The sequence below is a fragment of the Mustela lutreola genome, chromosome 7 (genome assembly GCF_030435805.1).
Source record: "Mustela lutreola isolate mMusLut2 chromosome 7, mMusLut2.pri, whole genome shotgun sequence".
Lineage (NCBI taxonomy): Eukaryota > Metazoa > Chordata > Mammalia > Carnivora > Mustelidae > Mustela > Mustela lutreola.
Genome location: NC_081296.1, coordinates 105,054,201 through 105,073,088, shown reverse-complemented (window position 1 = coordinate 105,073,088; position 18,888 = coordinate 105,054,201). Strand labels below are relative to the sequence as shown.

At 40.5% G+C, this 18,888-nt stretch overlaps 1 protein-coding gene across 4 annotated transcripts in view; it reads left to right on the top strand.

Annotated features, from left to right (window-relative positions):
* MAP4K5 (mitogen-activated protein kinase kinase kinase kinase 5) overlaps nucleotides 1-5,330 on the top strand; it is a 115,269-nt gene extending 109,939 nt beyond the window's left edge. For all 4 annotated transcript variants that reach the window (XM_059182051.1, XM_059182049.1, XM_059182050.1 and 1 more), the window contains 2 exons: nucleotides 2,291-2,346; nucleotides 3,709-5,330. In XM_059182051.1, the coding sequence (XP_059038034.1) occupies nucleotides 2,291-2,346; nucleotides 3,709-3,796 (144 nt within the window). In that variant the 3' untranslated portion in view covers nucleotides 3,797-5,330. The remainder of the gene's footprint in view (nucleotides 1-2,290; nucleotides 2,347-3,708) is intronic.
* Nucleotides 5,331-18,888: the final 13,558 nt, after the last annotated feature.

The window sequence follows — 18,888 nt, the reverse complement described above, 5'->3', positions numbered from 1 at the left end:
TATTTATATGTGACGGATTATTTGTACCTCTTACATGAATTTGGAGTTAGAATGCTTCCATGAGAAAACAGCATAAATCAGCTGACTTGGGTATGTCAGTTTTATCTAGTTATCATGTCACTAAATGTCACCAGGTCCCTGCATTTAATGAAACCTGCAGTCCTACTTACTGCCATAAAATTAATTGTCCTTAGATGCTTTTCTCAGTGTGTCACTCCTGTGGTTAGAAATCTATAGAAAATACCTGTTTCTCACTGTATCACATACAAATTCTATTTCCTGTTTTTAACTCTTCTTGCTTAAGTGGGGGGCTTAGTGGGTAGGGATGGGATCAGGAGAGAGACAAACCATAAGTGACTCTTTTTTTTTTTTTTAAAGATTTTATTTATTTATTTGACAGAGAGAGAGATCACAAGTAGGCAGAGAGACAGAGAGAGATGAGGAGAAGCAGGCTCCCTGCTGAGCAGAGAGCCAGATGCAGGACTCGATCCCAGGCCCCTGGGATCATGACCTGAGCCGAAGGCAGAGGCTTAACCCACTGAGTCACCCAGGCGCCCCCATAAGACTCTTAATCTCACAAACAAACTGAGGGTTGCTGGGGGGAGGGGGGTATGGAGAGGGTGGTAGGGTTATGGACATTGGGGAAGGTATATCCTATGGTGAGTTGTGTGGAAGTGTGTAAATTTGGCAATTCACAGACCTGTACCCCTGGGGCTAATAATACATTATATGTTAGTAAAAATTTTAAGAAAAAAACTCATCTTGCTTACCTCTTTCTTTTGTTTCCTCATCCTTCATTTGGGCCTATGATATTCATCAAGTAATGCTCAACCATTCAACGACAATGATTGGAACATTTCTGAACTTAATACTCCGAGAATCAGTTCCATGTAGTATAGCACTATTAACTTCCTGCTTCAAGGTTATTAGTTCTGTCCTCCCAGCTAGACTGCAAAGTCATTGATAACGGAGTATTTTTATACCTGTTTAGATCCACACTGTTGTTGCTTGGACTCCTCCAAATGCTGACCTTGGCCTAAGACAAGGAATCAAGTGTGGGTAGTTTATTGGGAGTAGATCCCAAAAATCAAGTGATGGAATGAGGATTATAAGAAAGATAGGGGATGGGGCACCTGGGTGGATCAGTGGGTTAAAGCCTCTGCCTTTGGCTCGGGTCATGATCCCGGGGTCCTGGGATCGAGCCCCACTTCGGGCTCTGTGCTCAGCAGGGAGCCTGCTTCCACCTCTCTCTCTCTCTGCCTGCCTCTCTGCCTGCTTGTGATCTCTGTCTGTCAAATAAATAAATAAATCTTAAAAAAAAAAAAAAAAAGATAAGAGAGGGGCAAAAAACAAATAGTATATTAATAAACTGGTTCCCACTCTGGGCGCCAGGGCTTAACCCTAAAGGGACCACTGAGGCAGGGTATAGAGCACATTTCAGAATAGACTCATTTGAAGGTGGGAAGCTAGTGCATTTATATACCAACTGCTGTCTCTTTTGATTAAGTGTTATTCCCAGGAGTATAAACTCCCCACACTTCGGAATAATGTGTGCACCTGAGTTTGTACCTTCTACAACTTTGGAGAAAATAGAGCAGAGGAACACCATAGGTAACACTACAGTCAGACACGAGGATTTGGGAGTGCCCAGCACAGCTCTGTGGAAGTCAGGGGGGATCTGGGTGCCACCTCAAGCATCTGCACTGAGGAAAAGGAAGTTAGAGTCGAGGCTCCGCAGTTCAGCAAACTGGAATTCAAATCCTGGGTCTACCAGTTATATGATCCTTAAGCAAGTTACTCAACTTCTCTGAGCCTTAGATTTTTGTTTGTTTGTTTGTTTGTTTGTTTGTTTTAAATAATATGGGAATTATAATATATATCACAAAGAGTTCTAAGAAAGTACCTAATATCAGATGTTCTATAAATGTTGATTTATTTCTTACCAATAAGTCAGTCAAAAAACAAAACCTACTGAAATTTATTTCATTTGAGGAACTGAGCCTATCAAAAATTACCATGGGGTGCCTCTGCCTTCAGCTCAGGTCATGATCCCAGGGTGTTGGGATTGAGCCCTGCATCGGGCTCTGCTCAGTGCGGAGCCTGCTTCCCCCCTCTCTCTGCCTGCCTCTCTGCCTGCCCCTCTGCCTACATGTGATCTCTGTCTGTCAAATAAATAAAATCTTTAAAAAAAAATTACCTTCATGTTTAATAATTGCTCTAAGTAGTTTTTAAATTATGATTTAAATAATATGGGGATGAAGGTATGACTATAGATATTTTCTTTTCATAGGTTACCCAGGAAATTTCAGATGAAACAAGAGTTTTCCGCTTATTGGGATCAGACAGGTAATAGTTTGGTTGTTTAATTTCATTACCAAAGGAGTTCAGTAGTTGTGTTCTTAATTATATTATCACCCTGTAACTGTTTCAAATAGGATTCTTAGAGGGCTCGGCAACTGAGAGAAATTTCCTTGTGTCTTTATTGAGACAGAGAAGAAAAATTTAAATATTCGGTGAAGCAGTCTTTTCACCAGTGTGAGGATCCTGATTCTAGAGATGGTTATAGTCCGCCAAGACAAAGTGTGTTAATAGAGTTGTTCATGTCCCTAGTACCATGATATATTTCAGGTCCCTTCATTTTTATCATTTGTTCCTAGTTTGTTATCTTCTATTAACTATCACAACATAAACCCAAAAGTATATGCACCTCCTGACATTTTTTATCATTTTGTATCAGAAAACATTTGACTCCATTTCTGAAGTCAGTCTCAATTAAAAGGAATTACATCGTCTCTGTGATCAAAATGAAAGACAAATTCTAAAACTGTGCCATCTTAGGGAAAAAATTGACTAGTTTTTGTTCTCCAAAGTCTGTATTATCTACCTCTACAACTAATAAAATACCTTTCCTTTCCTGTTTTCCCACCAAAAATTGTTACTGCAGCAAAACTGGCTACAGTAGTAGGCATCAGTTGTGAGATGAGGATGACAAACCTCTGGTCTTCCAGTGTCGGCTGCTCATAGAATCACTGTTTGGATGGGTGTCTCTTAGATCCTATTTTCTTCTCTAAGTTCTTCTTTCACCCCCTTCTTGATAGTGTATATTGTTGACCCTTGAGCAGCACAGTTTTGAACTGCATGGGTGCACTTATATGCAGATTTTTTCAATAAATACAGTACAGTACTGTAAATGTTTTTGCTCTTGGAATTTTTAAAATAACTATTTTCTCTAGCTTACTTTATCGTAAGAATACAATATGAAAATGCATAAAGCATACAGACTTCATGTTATCTGTAAGTCTTTCAGTCAGCAGTAGGCCATTCATCGTTAAGTTTGCAGGGAGTTAAAAGTTACACAGGATTTTCAACTGTGCAGGAGGTCAGCGCCCCAACCTTCATGTTGTTCTAGAATCAATTGTGTTCTAAAGCTTTATTTTACTTCCTGTTGGCATATATGAGTAGGCAAATTTGGTTTTAGTTGGAGTAAGATAATGAGACTATCCTCAAATGTTTTCGGTATTTTATACTCATAAATTTATCAGTTGTTTTTGAGCTATAAAGTGTAAAGCTGAATTTGACAGTGCACTTGTGATCTTTATGAGAATATGAACAATGATACTCTTTCCTTGTTTGATATTAGTATTTGAGTGATGCATGCAATCTCTATTTTTGCTCTTAAACAAGCCTTTTGTTTTGGTTTAATTGCAGGGTTGTCGTTTTGGAAAGTAGGCCAACAGAAAATCCTACTGCACACAGCAATCTTTACATCTTGGCTGGACATGAAAATAGTTACTAAACAACAAAAACTGATCTCAAATGACAGGAAAATGACCATACTCCATTGAAAGCAAAAATTTCTTAAGTTCAGTACAAACTACACTATGATTTACTTTAACTTTTATGGGTTATATCTCAAATGATCTGTACCTTAAGGTAGAATTCAATATTTTCTGTAGCTGGAAACAGCTGTTCTATCTCTTGCCACTGTGTGGTGGTTATATCAAGTTTGCTTAATAAAAGCTATGAGACAAATAGTCCTCTAGTTCCAGGAAACACAGTCTTTTAAAAAAATAATGTTTGTAACAAGGGTGCCATGATATTTTTAGATAACTCATGTGATTATCTTCAGAGAGATAAATTTAGTGATAGTTTTCTTATTTTATACCATGTTTTATTCCTTCTTAATGAGCATAATTTGATAAAAAAAAATTGTCAAGTAAGCCTTTCACTTTTACATTGGCCATTCTGTATGTTTTTGTAAAATAGAATATTTAATCCTTATTTATTAATCTCTCGCTGGAGTGGTGTGATATATGTAACTTTTAGCAGAGGAGGGTTTCAGAGCAGCTTAAATTTTTTTGTAATGTATAAAAATTTTGTTTACCTTTTAAGAGTAGTACTTTGAAGGGTTAAAGGCAGTGTGTTTGGGTTAGTACATACACACGGTTTTGCTTAACACAAGTATTTTATAATACAGGATCATCCAGAATTGCCTTAAGAGGGAGTTTTGAGTTTTTGATTATAATATAGGGGGTCATACAGAAGATATTGATAATGGTTGAAATATTGTTAGAGGGGTGTGTATGTCTAGATGTGACTACCATGTGTATGTATTCTTGACAAGCAGTATAATATACCTGTGATTTTTTTTACATTAGGGATCATGCATAATAAATTAATATTCATATATATTATCATCCCTGATGTAGGGGGGGATGTATTTAACTGCCCATGATATGTATTTTACTTATACTATACCAGAGGGGAACTTTAAAGCAGCTACATGTGTAATCTTGGTTTTTTTTCACATATGTAGGTATTCATTTTGAGTAGGTTTAAGAAAAAAAAATATTTAAATAAAATCCAATTCCTAATGGGATAGTATAAATAAGTATTATAAAAACCAGTATTCTAAAAATAAGAAGGGATAGGGCCATTATGAGTTTGCTTCTCTTTTGCTATTGTTAATATTCAAAATTAAAGTGTCACATTTGGTACCTATTGTCTTAATGCACTTACTGAGAACAGTTAGCATTGAGATGATGAACAAGAGGTTAGCAATAGTGAAGTATAGATTATTTTCAGCAGTTACTTGAGAGGAAAACAGTGTAACAATCTTTCAGTCTTTAGCAATTCTGTAAGATAGTATTATCATCTCCATTTTTCAGATGAGGAAATAAGGGTTTAGCCAGGTTAAGAGAGTCACCCCGTTCACACAGCAAGTTGGTGGTTGAGCCAGACTATGAGTCTTGTGACTCTGTTCTTTTCACTATGCAAACAATAAAATGTTATGCAAATAAAATATAAAGTAAATTTTCTTTACAAATGCACATATGATCTGATTTTAGTAAGTGTGTGCTTATTTCTTTTGAGTATGTTAAAGGGGGCCTCTGAACTGAAGGACACTGGATACACTCCATGGCAGGGACCGTACTCGAAAATGAAATATGTACATACTAGATACAAAGATCAATGTCCTCCTCCTTTTCACTGAATCCTGGCAGCCCGACCTTCCCATTCCAACAATATGTGAAATCTCTGTGCAATCTGGCCAGTTCAAGTGGAAAGACCTAAAGAGATCCTGACATGAAAATCCTAGTTAACACACCCACCGCTCCATGCATCCAGAGCCTGCAGGTCATCTTATAGTCCTATGCTGTTAATAATGATAAAACAACCAAGACAAAATATCTGAGGGAAACCTATCACATAAGAGGGAGAGCTTTTAAAATAAAACATAATATCTTCACAAACTTGGGGTAAGCAAAGACTTCCCAAACAGAACATTAAAGCTTTGACCATAAAAGAAAATGTTTATATAAAATGGGCTTAGGGGCGCCTGGGTGGCTCAGTGGGTTAAAGCGTCTGCCTTCGGCTCAGGTCATGATCCCAGGCTCCTGGGATCGAGCCCCGCATCGGGCTCTCTGCTCAGCGGAGAGCCTGCTTCCTCCTCTCTCTCTCTGCCTGCCTCTCTGCCTACTTGGAATCTCTGCCTGTCAAATAAATAAATAAATAAATAATCTTTTAAAAAAATAAAAAATAAATAAAATGGGCTTAATTAAAATTAAGATACTCGGGGCGCCTGGGTGGCTCAGTGGGTTAAAGCCTCTGCCTTCGGCTCAGGTCATGATCCCAGAGTCCTGGGATCGAGCCCCACGTCGGGTTCTCTGCTCCGCAGGGAGCCTGCTTCCTCCTCTCTCTCTGCCTGCCTCTCTGCCTGCTTGTGATCTCTTGTCTGTCAAATAAATAAATAAAATCTTTAAAAAAATAAAAAATTTAAAAAAAAAAATTAAGATACTCCATTATCTAAGGACACCCTTATAAGAAGGAAAGGACAAGCCACAAAATAGAGAAGAGACTTGCATTACTTGTGTCCACATATACCCAAAAGATACAAGATCTTCCACAAATCCTTAAGAAAAAAGGCAGACGGGGACCTTGCTGGCTGAGTCAATAGAGCACGTGACTCTTGGTCTCGGGTTTGGGAGTTTGAGCCCCACACTGGGTATAGAGGTTACTTTAAATAATAATAATAATAATAGGATCTTTAAAAACAAAAAAGGCAGACAACTCAATAGAAAAATGGGCAAAAGATTTAGAATAAACACTCCACAAAAGGTAAAATCTGGGTAGCAATAAATATATGGAAATGTATTCTACTACCTTGATGATCAGAGGAATGCAAATTAAAACGCAGTACTTTCACACATCCACCAAAATGGCTACAATAAAAAGGACAGACAAATACAAACCCTGGTGAGGTTGTGGGGAAGCCAGAGCACTTACAAACTGATAGTAGGAATGTAAAATGGCACAATACTTTGGAAGATAGTTTGGCAGTTTCTTAAAACAGTAAATATAGATTTACCATATGACCTGGCAATTTTACTCCTACGTATCTGCCCAAGAGAAAACATGTCCACATAAAGGCTTGAATGCAAATGCCCAAAGGTGTATTATCCATAATAGCCAACAAGTAGAAGCAACCCAAATATCCACCAGCTGGTAAATGGATAAACAATATGTGTTCTCTTCATGCAATGGAATATTCAGCAATGAAAAGGAACAACATATGATAAATGCTTCAGTGCAGATGAGCCTCAAAAACATGTTAAGTCAAAGAAACTAGTTCTAAAAGATCCCATACTGTAATGATTATCTGAAATGCCCAGAAAGGTAATTCTGTGGAAACAGAAGGTAGACTAGGAGCAGGGGTTGAGAAGGGAGAGTGACTGTGAGCATGAGGTTTCTGTTTGAGATGATGAAAATGTTTTAAAATGAGATGGGGGGCACCTAGGTGGCTCAGTCAGTTGAGTAATAAGTCTCTTGTCTTCGGCTCAGGTCCTGATCTTGGGGTCGTGAGATCGAGCCCTACCCCAGACTCTGCACTTAGCAGGGAGTCTACTGAAGATTCTCTCTCCCTCTCTGTGTCGCTCCCCCTGCCCCAAATAAATAAATAAATCTTTAAAAAAATAAATAAAATGATGGGACGCCTGAGTGGCTCAGGCAGTTAAGCATCTGCCTTTGGTCGTGATCCCAGGGTCCTGGGATCAAGCCTCACATCCGGCTCCCTTCTCCCTCTGCCCCTCCCCCTGCTCACATGAGCCCTCGCTTGCTCGCTCTCTCTCTCTCTCTCTCTCAAATTTAAAAAAAAAAGACTTTTGAAAAAAATGAGACTGATGATAGCTGCACAACTGTAAACTTACTAAAAAAACATTTATCTGCACAGTTAAAATGACTATTGTATGGTATTTTAAATACACCTGAATAAAGCTAAATAGAAAAAGAACATCCAAGAGGTCAATAAATACTGATAAAAGTATTCAAATTCATTAGTTACCAGAGAAACACAAATTGAAACAATGATCCCACTACAAAATAATACCACATCCTACCAGCATGACTAAAAGACAAAAGAGGGCAATAGGAAAAGTGTTGATGAGGATGTAGGACAGCTGGAACTCATGCCCTGTTGGCAGGAGTGGGAACTGGTACACTTTGAAAAACAGCCTCAGTGGACACATCTCAGCACCCGGCATTTCCAATCCTAGGTGAACGCCTCAAAAACATGTTTACCAAAAGACCAAGAAGACTGTTCATAACCGCATTATCCATAGTTTACCAAAACTGGAAACAACCCAAATGTCCATGTACAGTTGAAAGGATAAGTTGTGAGATGTTCACAAGTCAGATACCGCGATGCAAGAACGAACTACCAACAAGCCTTTCCACACCTCTCCCCCCAAATAAGTATAAGGTTCCAGGTAAGAATCCAGAAGACATTTAAAAACATTAAAAGTAAACTGTCAGATCTCACGTAAACGGAGTTCCAAAACACGGAAAGTAATCGGTAGTGTTAGAAATCACTACAGGATAGTGGTTACTTTTGAGCAGGAGTGAGGGAATCTTGAGATGGGGCCCGAGGGGATGCTTTTGAGGTGCTGGAGATGTTCCATTTTTCACTTCTCAACAAGCTCTACATTGATGACCGATGCATTCTTTTTGCATGTATGTCAATAAAAAATTTTCATCAGAGTCTCTGCCAAGACCTGTCCTGGGAAGAATATTCTCTAATTTTCAACATTAACCCAATGATACCAAAAGTGGGACTCTTATTTATAAATGAGAAAACCAGAGAGGTGAGTCATTGGCATGGATTTTTCCACAGAAGCAGGAATGAGACTTACTTGGGGAACCAGCTGTGTGGAAAATAAGAGTGAGTGGGAGTAAGCGGAAAGGCTCTGGCAGATCTCACACACGTGAAATGAGAAGTGGAGGAAGAAGGATTTGCTGAGCCTCAAACTGGCAGTGCGGCTCTGTGAGCGGAGCATCCTGGCCAGTCAGTGGGGAGCCCCAGAGCAAAGACTGCCCACGAGAGGGTTTTCGTGTTAGAAAAGATGGGCTCTGCTTTTAAAACCAAAGGGAAGGGGTGCCTGGGTGGCTCGGTGGGTTAAAGCCTCTGCCTTAGGCTCAGGTCATGATCCCAGGGTCCTGGGATCAAGACCCACATCGGGCTCCCTGCTCAGCAGTGAGCCTGCTTCCCTCTCTCACTCTCTGCCTGCTTCTCTGCCTACTTGTGATCTCTGACAGATAAATAAATAAGATCTTTAAAAAAAAAAAAAAAAAAAGAGTGGCCATACGATTAAAAAAAATAGGGAACTCAGTCATTAGCAGGGAGCAGCCAAGCCAAAGCTTGGACAAAGCTGAGCTGAATTCTGAAGATGAACTCATTTCTTGCAGCAGTTTCTCTCTGGGAGATCTGATTGGCACCAACCTATAGCCGCCACACTCAAACACAGTTAATTGGAAAGTTAGGGTGAATCTCAGATCCATCTGTCTGAATCCGGACAATCCCTTTAGGACCATATGGAGACCTACCAAGTATAGTTCAAATATCTACGAAAGCCATTAAACTAGTCGATATCTCTGACGGAAATGCAGTATTTGGAAATAGAAAGATGGCAGCAAAAAGCATTCCAGGCAGAGGAAACTATCTGAAATATACATAAGTGACAAGTTGCTGAATCTGGCTTCTTCTGCTGTTCTTTGGTGGTTACAGATTCGAGAAAAAGCAGCAGAACTGGGCTCACAGAAGACCTAGTTGCAGGAGCCAGGCCGTGCCCCCTTGGGGCCTTGGGAGGAATCCACTTCGAGATTCCGGTCCTAAGGGAAGAGAACCTGCTCAGCCTGGGGGTGGCGGGGTGGCTATCCCTTGGCCAGGGAGGGGAAGGTACCTTGAATGACAGTCATAGTGACACAGATAGTCAAAGGAGAAGACGGAAGGAAGGTTGGGCTTTAACAGAATAACCGGATGCTGAACTGGCAAAAGCAACAGATGTGCTATGTAGTTCTAAACCATCACTTGGGGAAGCTGAAAAAACCAAAGCTGCTCACCACGTGTGAGTGAAATGGTTCATTAAATCATTATGACCTTCAACCACAAGTTCTGTCCTCAGCAATTTTGGTGAGTGTAAGATTTCGCACACTCTAAATATGACATTCAATTTTGGATATATGACTTCATCCTGGTCATGTTTGTCAAGTCTAAATCTTCCTGGATTAGTTAATTCACTGTGGTTATTTGTGATTAACTACAGGACACAGAGAATCCAGTGATCGTTGGTTAGTCCTGGAGCCCCTGCCAAAGCATCCCAACCTTTTGACATGTAACTGCTCCATGTAAAGCACTGACTGAATCAAGCTTTCAAGTATAGGCTTCTGTTTACGGTGAATACCACTGTACACTTAAACTCCTTAAAGGACAGGGAGGTCTGGGTGGCTCAGTGGGTTAAGCATCTGCTTTCGGCTCAGGTCATGATCGCAGGGTCCTGGGACTCATGGGGCTCCTTGCTCAGTAGGGAGTCTGCTTCTCCCTCTGATCCCTGCCCCTGTCCTCTCTATCACTCTCTCTCTCAAATAAATACTATCTTAAAAAAAAAAAAAAAAGAATAAGGAACAATGAGGGGGGCCCAGGTGGCTCAGTTGGTGAAGCGTCTGCCTTCGGCTCGGTCATGATCCCAGAGTCCTGGGATTGTGTCCTGCATTGGGCTCTCCACTCAGTGGGGAGACTGCTTCTCCCCCTCCCTCTGCCACTCCTCACTACACCTGTGGGCTCTCTCTATCAAATAAATAAAATCTATTTTTAAAAAATAGAATAAGGAACAATGACACTTATATTTGCATCCCCAGCACCAAATAGTTCCTGACATGTAGTACGTCATTAATAAACATTTGTTGTATTAAACTACAATCAAATGAATGTTGAGTAGATAATGCAATAACCCAGTCATGTATAAATAGTAAAAATTTTCTGTGACTCAAGAGTCTTGCTCCTATAAAATGCAATTACGTTGTAAATATCTTCCAGTTTTCTGAAAATGAGGAAAGTATTGGGAGTAAATCAATTAAAATTATTTATTCTAAGAATATTAGTCAGGATCTAGGCAACAGAACAAGAAACCACACAGGTATTTTACCAGAGAATTAATATGTGGAGTTGTTTCACAGATGTTAGCAGAAACAGGACATGAGGAGAACAATCACTGTAGGAAGCAGTTACCACCAGCAGGGTGGGAGGAACCAACGGGCCCCATTTGGGATTACTAGAAGCTGGTGACTCAGAGGATCAAATCCCACTTCTTGGTGTACCCAAAAGACTGAAGTCAGGGTCTCAAAGAGATCTTTGTATTCCGATATCCATAGCAGCATTTTTCACAATAGCTAAATATGAAGCATGAAATATGAAAATAGAATGCCAATTGTCAGAGGCTGGGACGGGGGCAATGGGAAGTTACCGTACACTGGGTACAGTGCTGCCGTTTTACAAGATGGCAGAGCTCTCAGATGGTGAAGACGGCCGCGCAACCCCATGAAATCTCTGGATACCATTGGGCTGTCCAGTTGAAATGGTAAAGATAGTACATTTCATGTTACTTGCCTCTTACCACAATTTAAAAACAAAGAAAAGACTGACAATACCAAGCTTACAATGATGTGGAGTACCTGAGACTCTCTTTATTTTGTTGAGGAGCATGCAAATGGTACAGCCATTGTGAGAAACCATAAGGCACTGCCTTGGAAGGTTACACATGCATTTGCCATGTAATCCCACCATCCCAGCTCTAGGAATTTACCCACCTAGGTGTGCCAGCCAAGGAACTTCTTGATAAGCAGGGCTCAGGGATGGGGGTAAGGGTAACGTGAGATGTACTTGTGGTGTAGGTTGACTTCATCGATGTGAATACCCAGTTGTGATACTGTACCGTAGTTTGGCAAGATGTTACCATCAGTGGAAATTGGGCAGTTTACAGGATCTTTACAGCAGCATGTGAATTGACAATTACCTAAAAACAAAAAACAAAAACAAAAAACAAAAAAAAAAACCCAAAAATTAAAAGAAAGAAAAAAATTCCCGATCAGTATAAGAAATAATTTTCCTGGTTTCACACAGACCAAAAAGGGTAAAACTCAGATCTGAGTCCGACTGGCCCTCCATTTCATGCTGTCTCCATCCTCTGAGACCACCATTGGGTGGCTGCACCCTGTGGTGGGAAGAGGGCTGCTCTGGCAGTGGGAAGCCTGGCTCCCTGAGGAGGACCCTCCAAGCGTTGCTTAGGGCTCTGAGTGACTCAAAGGATGTGCTTTCACTGAGAAGCTTTGAGTGAACCTATAAATTTACATGTTTTCAGTATGGAAAACCTTTTAGTAGGGAAATGAAGTTCCCATCTGAAAAGAAAGTAGTCTGCAGGTTATCAGTAGCATGGTGGTAAGAACGGTAAAGACTGATATGGAACACTCAGCCCTCACAATGACTTGGGAGGTCGCTAAGCATAAAGAGGTTGAGTCACTTGCCCAAGTCCTCGCAGATGGCTCATAGCAGAGCTGGAGGCCCCATCCGGCTCCAGAGTTCACGGTCTTAGTAGGATAACCAGGTTGGATGATATCGAAGAAAAATAAAGATGTTGCTGTGTGAAGTGCAGGATTTCTTATTGTTTGGGGGAAATATTGTTTAAATGTGTATTTTTTAAAATGACCGTGTGGATTCATTTTAGATGCCTCCCGGTGCCTCACTGCTAATACTTGATAAGCCATTCCTTTGAAACCTGCTTACAATAATAGGATTTCCTCCTGTGGTTGTAACTGTTGACCTTCACTCAGTCCTCGGCATGTATGCTGTTTAAAGATGACCTTACGAAGCTAGATCTCTTGGGTCAACAGATGCTTAAAAATTCAATGGTTGACATGGGAGATGTATCCAAGGGTCCAGTGGTTTCTGTTTCTACAGAGTTACTTAGACAGCAGTGAATAAGCACCACAAAGTTGAGAGGACTTGAAGTATTAACTCCATTCAAGAAATGAATGCAGTTTTATAACAATCTATCTGAAAAGAAATCTCGCTTTAAGCAAAGAGTATTTTTAAAATGCAATTAATTCACGCTCCCTGTCCTCTCCCCCACCTTGTCACACCCATGAATATTTCTGTTTCAATACTGGGTTTTCTTAAGGTGGATTTCTATTTCTTTTGCCAGGGAATTGGAGTTCCTAATTTGAAGCTACAGTGGGGTGTGGCAGGTGGAAAGAATAGAAATCAGAATTGGGACCCAGGTTCTTAGCCTGTTGGCTGCCCAGAGCAAAAAAAAAAAAATTTTTTTTTTTTACTCTGAATGCCTCACATACATTTTTTAAGGATTTTATTGATTTATTTGTCAGAAAGAGAGACACCAAGAGCAGGAACACAAGTAAGGGGAGTGGAAGAGGGAGAAGCAGGCTTCCCACCGAGCAGAGAACCCGACACGGGGCTGGATCCCAGGACCAGAGGCAAAGGCAGACACTTAACAACTGAGCCATTCAGGTGCCTCTCATTACACATTTTCTGGGTCTGTTTCCTCAAATGCCAGGTGTGCCTTCTCGTCTTCCCAGACCTATTAGAAGTATTTTGAAAAGGCCTCCATGTTCTCCTATCTAGTTTCCTTCTTGTTTTAAGTGGGTTGGGAAGGAAAATCATTTCATGGGCACACACAGAAAATAGTTAATAACTATCACTTAGGAACACTTACGTTTTAGGATCAATAACCATATGATCTCCAATCTTTATAATAATCATACATGGTTGGATATATTAACTGGCTGGAATTATTAACGGCCCCATTTTATAATAGAAGTTGAGTGTGGGGAGGCAGGAGCCCTGGCCATGCACACTGACATGGTGTTTGATGTCAGGGAAAGTCACTTCCTGGTCCCCTGTGCCCAGCATGGTGGCTGACGTGCACCAGCTCTCAGGAAAAGCCTGCTTTCCAAACAGCTGTGTTTGTGTCACAGCTTTAAGCTGGAGTTCAGAAAGTTATTAATATGCTTTCCTATTTCTTTAGTCATAAATTTACCTCTGGAAAATTTAACCTTTTTTCTGGCATATAAGGACTCAAAATCATAAAGCACAGAAATGTGCATAGATTGCCTTATTTAAGATAAGTATGGTGGGCACTCAACTGTTCAAGGTGTCAAAGAGATGTCCACTTTGAGGTTTTGAAACTCTGTTTCCTGATGAAGTATCATGTATACACTGACTCATCCACTGGTAGCTCAGAGCCAGCCACAGAACTACCCCAAGGTTTTAATGTTAATATTGCTGAGCTCTTAAGGCATTTGGGTCCAAGGGTGAAAGTACTGGGTCCTTGCTTTAAAATCTGGAAATGCAAAAAAGGGACTGGGGTTGTTGAAGGAAGATTCAGAAACAAAGAAGACTTCTAGAAGAGGAGGTGCTTTAAAAGGATGGCTTGCCATATGTAAAATGCAATAAGTATTTACTTTATTTTTTTTAGAGAGAAAGTACATGCACGAGTGGGGGTGAAGAGGAGGAGGGGGAAAGGGAGAGAGAGAATCTCAAGCAGGCTCCATGCTCAACACGGAGCCCAGACACAGGACTGGATCTTATGACCCTGAGATCATGACCTGAGCCGAAATCAAGAGTCAGACCCTTGACCCATTGAGCCACCCAGGTGCCCCTGCAGTAAGTATTTAAAGGGAAAAACACACAAAAAAATAACTAAGGTTATATTAATTGGGGATGAAAATACTTATTTCACTATTGGCTGGGCTCACATGTAAAGTCCAGGATGAGAGCCCTTATTTAATTTACAGTTATTTTCCCATACTTACATTAATTCACCAGTCTTGGGATAAGGGGAACGGTTAGTTACATGCCTGGTTCTGGAACGTTTGGCAGTGATCTGTCACTTCAGGTTGTTCACAGATGGTCTTTATTATTGCCATTCCCTGTAATGCAGTCAAAGCACGGGCTCTGCAAATCGGGGGGCCCGGGTTTAAAACCTGCCTTTGGACCGCCCTGGATACCCCCAAACAACCCTGGAAGGCTTGTTTCCTTGGACCAACTTCTCCGAACCTCAGGTTCTTCTTACATAAAATGGGGCCTTTAATAACTCCAACCAGTTCATCTATCCAACCATGTAGGATTATTATAAAGCTTGGAGATAGTGTGGTTCCAGAGCTTGAAAAGTGAGTGTCCCTAAGTGGTAGTTATTTATTTTCTGTGTGTGCCCACGAAATGATTTCCTTTCCAAATCCACTTAAAGGAAGGAAGGGAGGGAGGGAGAAAAAGCTTCCAGCATTGCCCTGTGTTCAGTACTTGGAGGAGATGTCGGTGCCCAGCCTTGGGGAGGTTAGTTCTCCTGAGTGTCAGAGTTGCACACAGAGGGAGTCACTGGACTCCTGTGAGAAGGAAGCATAATGACAAGTCTCATCTTCCCGGGGGGCTCTAAAAAAAGAAGGCGCTACACTGTGCATTGGGGTCAACTCCTCGTGCCCTATATTTTCATTCAAAAATCCTGACAACTGGGGCACCTGGGTAGCTCAGTCAGTTAGGTGTCTGTCTTCTGCAGGGGTCATGATCATGGGGTCCTGGGATCGAGCCCCACATCAGGGCTCTATGCTCGGCGGCATGTCTGCTTCTGCCTCTGCCCCTCTCCCTGCTTGTTTTCTCTGGCTCATTCTCTCTCTCAAATTTAAAAAAACAACAATAACAACAACAAAAACAACCTTTATTTTAAAAAGTTCTGACAACCACCCCTACATGTTAGGTAGTTTCAGCAAAACAGGAGCAAAGGTTCTGGACTCACTGCTTATGTTCCCACCCCCACTTTGCAACTCGCTAGCTCTGTGTTCTTAGACAAAGGACTTAGCCATTCTATAACTCACCTTCCTCGTGAAACCTCGCGATAATATTGGTGCCCATCTCCCAGGGTTGTTGTGAGGCTCACGTATGAAATATTCCGAACATAATGCCTGCCAGGAAGAAAACACTAGTTAAACAGTTGTTGCTATCGTTGTTTCGGCAATAGTAATTATCTTGCACAATATTAAACACTAGGAAGAAGCTAGAAATGTTAGTCCTCTGACTCCACATGCCAGGCTCTTTTCTCTTTTACCATGTGTTACGCTACGGAATGTTTATTTGCCTTCTTCAGGGATTAAAATACCTCTGTGCTGTTTGTGTGACCCCGGGGACACTGAAGGAGTCTCTCTGATTATGCAGTTACAAATGAAAGATCACCTTAAGGAGAAAAAGATAATGTCTCACTGTTCTTTGCTCTTGCTTGAGAAGAAGAGCCCACATGTTGGACCCATGTCTCAGTTACCAAGAACTCCACTTGCCAGGAGTTCTATTTCTCTGGTATTAAAACAAATTTCAGGGTGCCTGGGTGGCTCAGTGGGTTGAGCCTCTGCTTTCAGCCCAGGTCATGATCTCAGGGTCCTGGAATCGAGTCCTGTATCGGCCTCTCTGCTCGACAGGGAGCCTGCTTCCTCCATTCTCTCTCTCTGCCTACTTGTGATCTCTGTCAAATAAATAAATAAAAATCTTTAAAGATCTCTGTCAAATAAATAAATAAAAATCTTAGGAAAAAAACACAACAACACAAAGTTCAGTCCTGCCAACCAAGAGCACTGCTGGTGATTTGAGGGCATTGCCTGTTAGAGAGGCCACAGTATCCTCTCTGTTTGGTGGTAAATGGTGACATCAACTGTTTGTCTCCCTTTCAAAGTTACCCTCTAATATTTCGCTCCAGCCTCCTCCAAACAAAACAACTGGTGCAGCTGCCAGTCACACTGGCTTTCTGGTTCACTGCCTACTTAGGCGTAAAAAAATGGCGTCCTTGCTCCCTTATTTTAACTACTGCTGGGCTTGGCAGAGTTCCAGGAACTTGGGTACTAAAGCTTGCAGAGTCTATAAAGTTAATTTTCCAGACTCACTGCAGCCTGGTATGAACTTCAGACAAAGCAGCACTGGAGGAAATCACACTGACTTTCCCATACCACTTAAAAATAATTTTTTTTAACTTGTCAAAAAGAAACATTCATCAGCATAGACTATATAGGCTGGGCCATAAAACAAATCTTAATACACTGCAAAGAATTTAAATCATACAAAGAGAGTTCTCTGAAAAGAATGCAATTCTGATTCTAGACATCAGTAATAAAAAGATATCTAAAAGTCCCCAAGTAGTTGGAAATTAAATGACACACTATGGGCCAAACTGGAAGTCACAAGATAAGTTGGAAAATACTTTGAGCTGAATGGAAATAAAAATACAACATATTAAGGTTTCTGGGATGTGTTTTAAAGTATTGCCTAGAGGGTCCCCTGGGTGGTTCAGTTAGTTAAATGTCTGCCTTCGGCTCAGGTCATGATCCTAGGGTCCTGGGATCAACCCCTGCATTGGGCTCCCTGCTCAGAGGGGAGCCTGCTTCTCCCTCTCCGACTTCCCCTGCTTGTGTTCCCTTTCTCGCTATCTCTCTCTCTGTCAAAAAAATAAATAAAGTATTAATAAATAAATTAGAGCTTAGAGGAAAATGTATGGCATCAAAGGCTTATAAACAAGAAATATGTAAAATTAATGATCTAAGTTTCCATCTTAAAAAAAAAAAAAACTAGAGAAAGCAGCTAAAAGCAAGGCAAGCAGAAAGAAAAAAAATAAAGAGATGAAATCAATGAAATTGAAAAACAGAAAAATCAGAAAATCAACTAAACCAAAAGCTGCTTTTTTTAAAAGATCAATGAAATTGGTAAGACTTAGCCAAACTGATCAAGAAAAAGAGGGGGAAAAATTTACTGACCTCAAGAATGATAAGAGAGAACACCATTATATATCCTATAGATATTAAAAGGATAATAAAGTGATAGTATCATATATGAACAACATTAAAAAGATGATGGTGTAATATTATGATATATGAACAACTTTATAGCTGTAAACTCCAATATCTAGACAAAATAGACAAATTCCTTGAAGATACATGCTATCAAGACTCACTCAAGAAGAAATAGATATGCTGAATAGCCCTATATTTTATTAAAGAAATAGAACTTGTATTTTAAAACATTTCAGTAAAGAAAACTCCATATTCAGATGGCTTTATTGGAAAATTCTAACAAACGCTTAAGGAATGAATAATACCAATTTGATGTTAACTTCTCCAGAAAACAGAAGAGAAGGAAACACTTCCCCACTCATTTTATGAGATCAGTATTATCCTGACACCAAAACTAGACAAAGACATTAAGGAAAACCATACATCAATATCTCTGAAAAATATTAATGCAAAAATCCTCAATAAAATGTGACTAATTGACTCCAGCAACATATCGAAATAATAGAACACTATAACCAAGTTGGGATTATCCCAGGAATGCAAGCTTTAACATTTTTATTTATTTATTTGCAAAGATTTTATTTATTTATTTGACACACTCAGAGAGAGTGCGCACAAACAGAGGGAGGGACAAGCAGAGGAAGAAGCAGGCTCTCTGCTGAGCAAAGAGCCAGACATGGGGAATCCAGGACCCTGGGATCATGACCTGAGCTGAAAGCAGACACTTAAAGGACTGAGCCACCTGCCCCTGTTTTGTTTTGTTTTTGATATTTTATTTATTTATTTGACAGAGAGAGAGAGAGAGAACATGAGAAGGGAGAGGGGCAGAGGGAGAGAGAGAAGCAGACTCCCTGCTGAGCAATGAGACCAACTCAGTCTTACAGCCTCCGAGATCATGACCTGAGCCAAAATCAGACACTTAACTGAATGAGCCACCCAGGTGCCCCTCAACATTTTAAAATCTATGAATGCAATTCACTGTATCAACAGACTAAATAAGAAAAATCATGCTCGGGTACTTACCTCCTAAGATCAGTCACAGAAATGTCTGCTCTCACCATTCCTGTTTGATGTCACATGGGAGGACCTATCAAGTGCAGGATGGCAAGAAAAAGAAAAGGTATACCAGTTTGGAAGAACTAAACCTATCCATGTTTGCTGGTGACGTGACTGCCTACATAGAAAATCCCAAGGAATTTACAAAAAGCTAGAACTTGTGAGAAA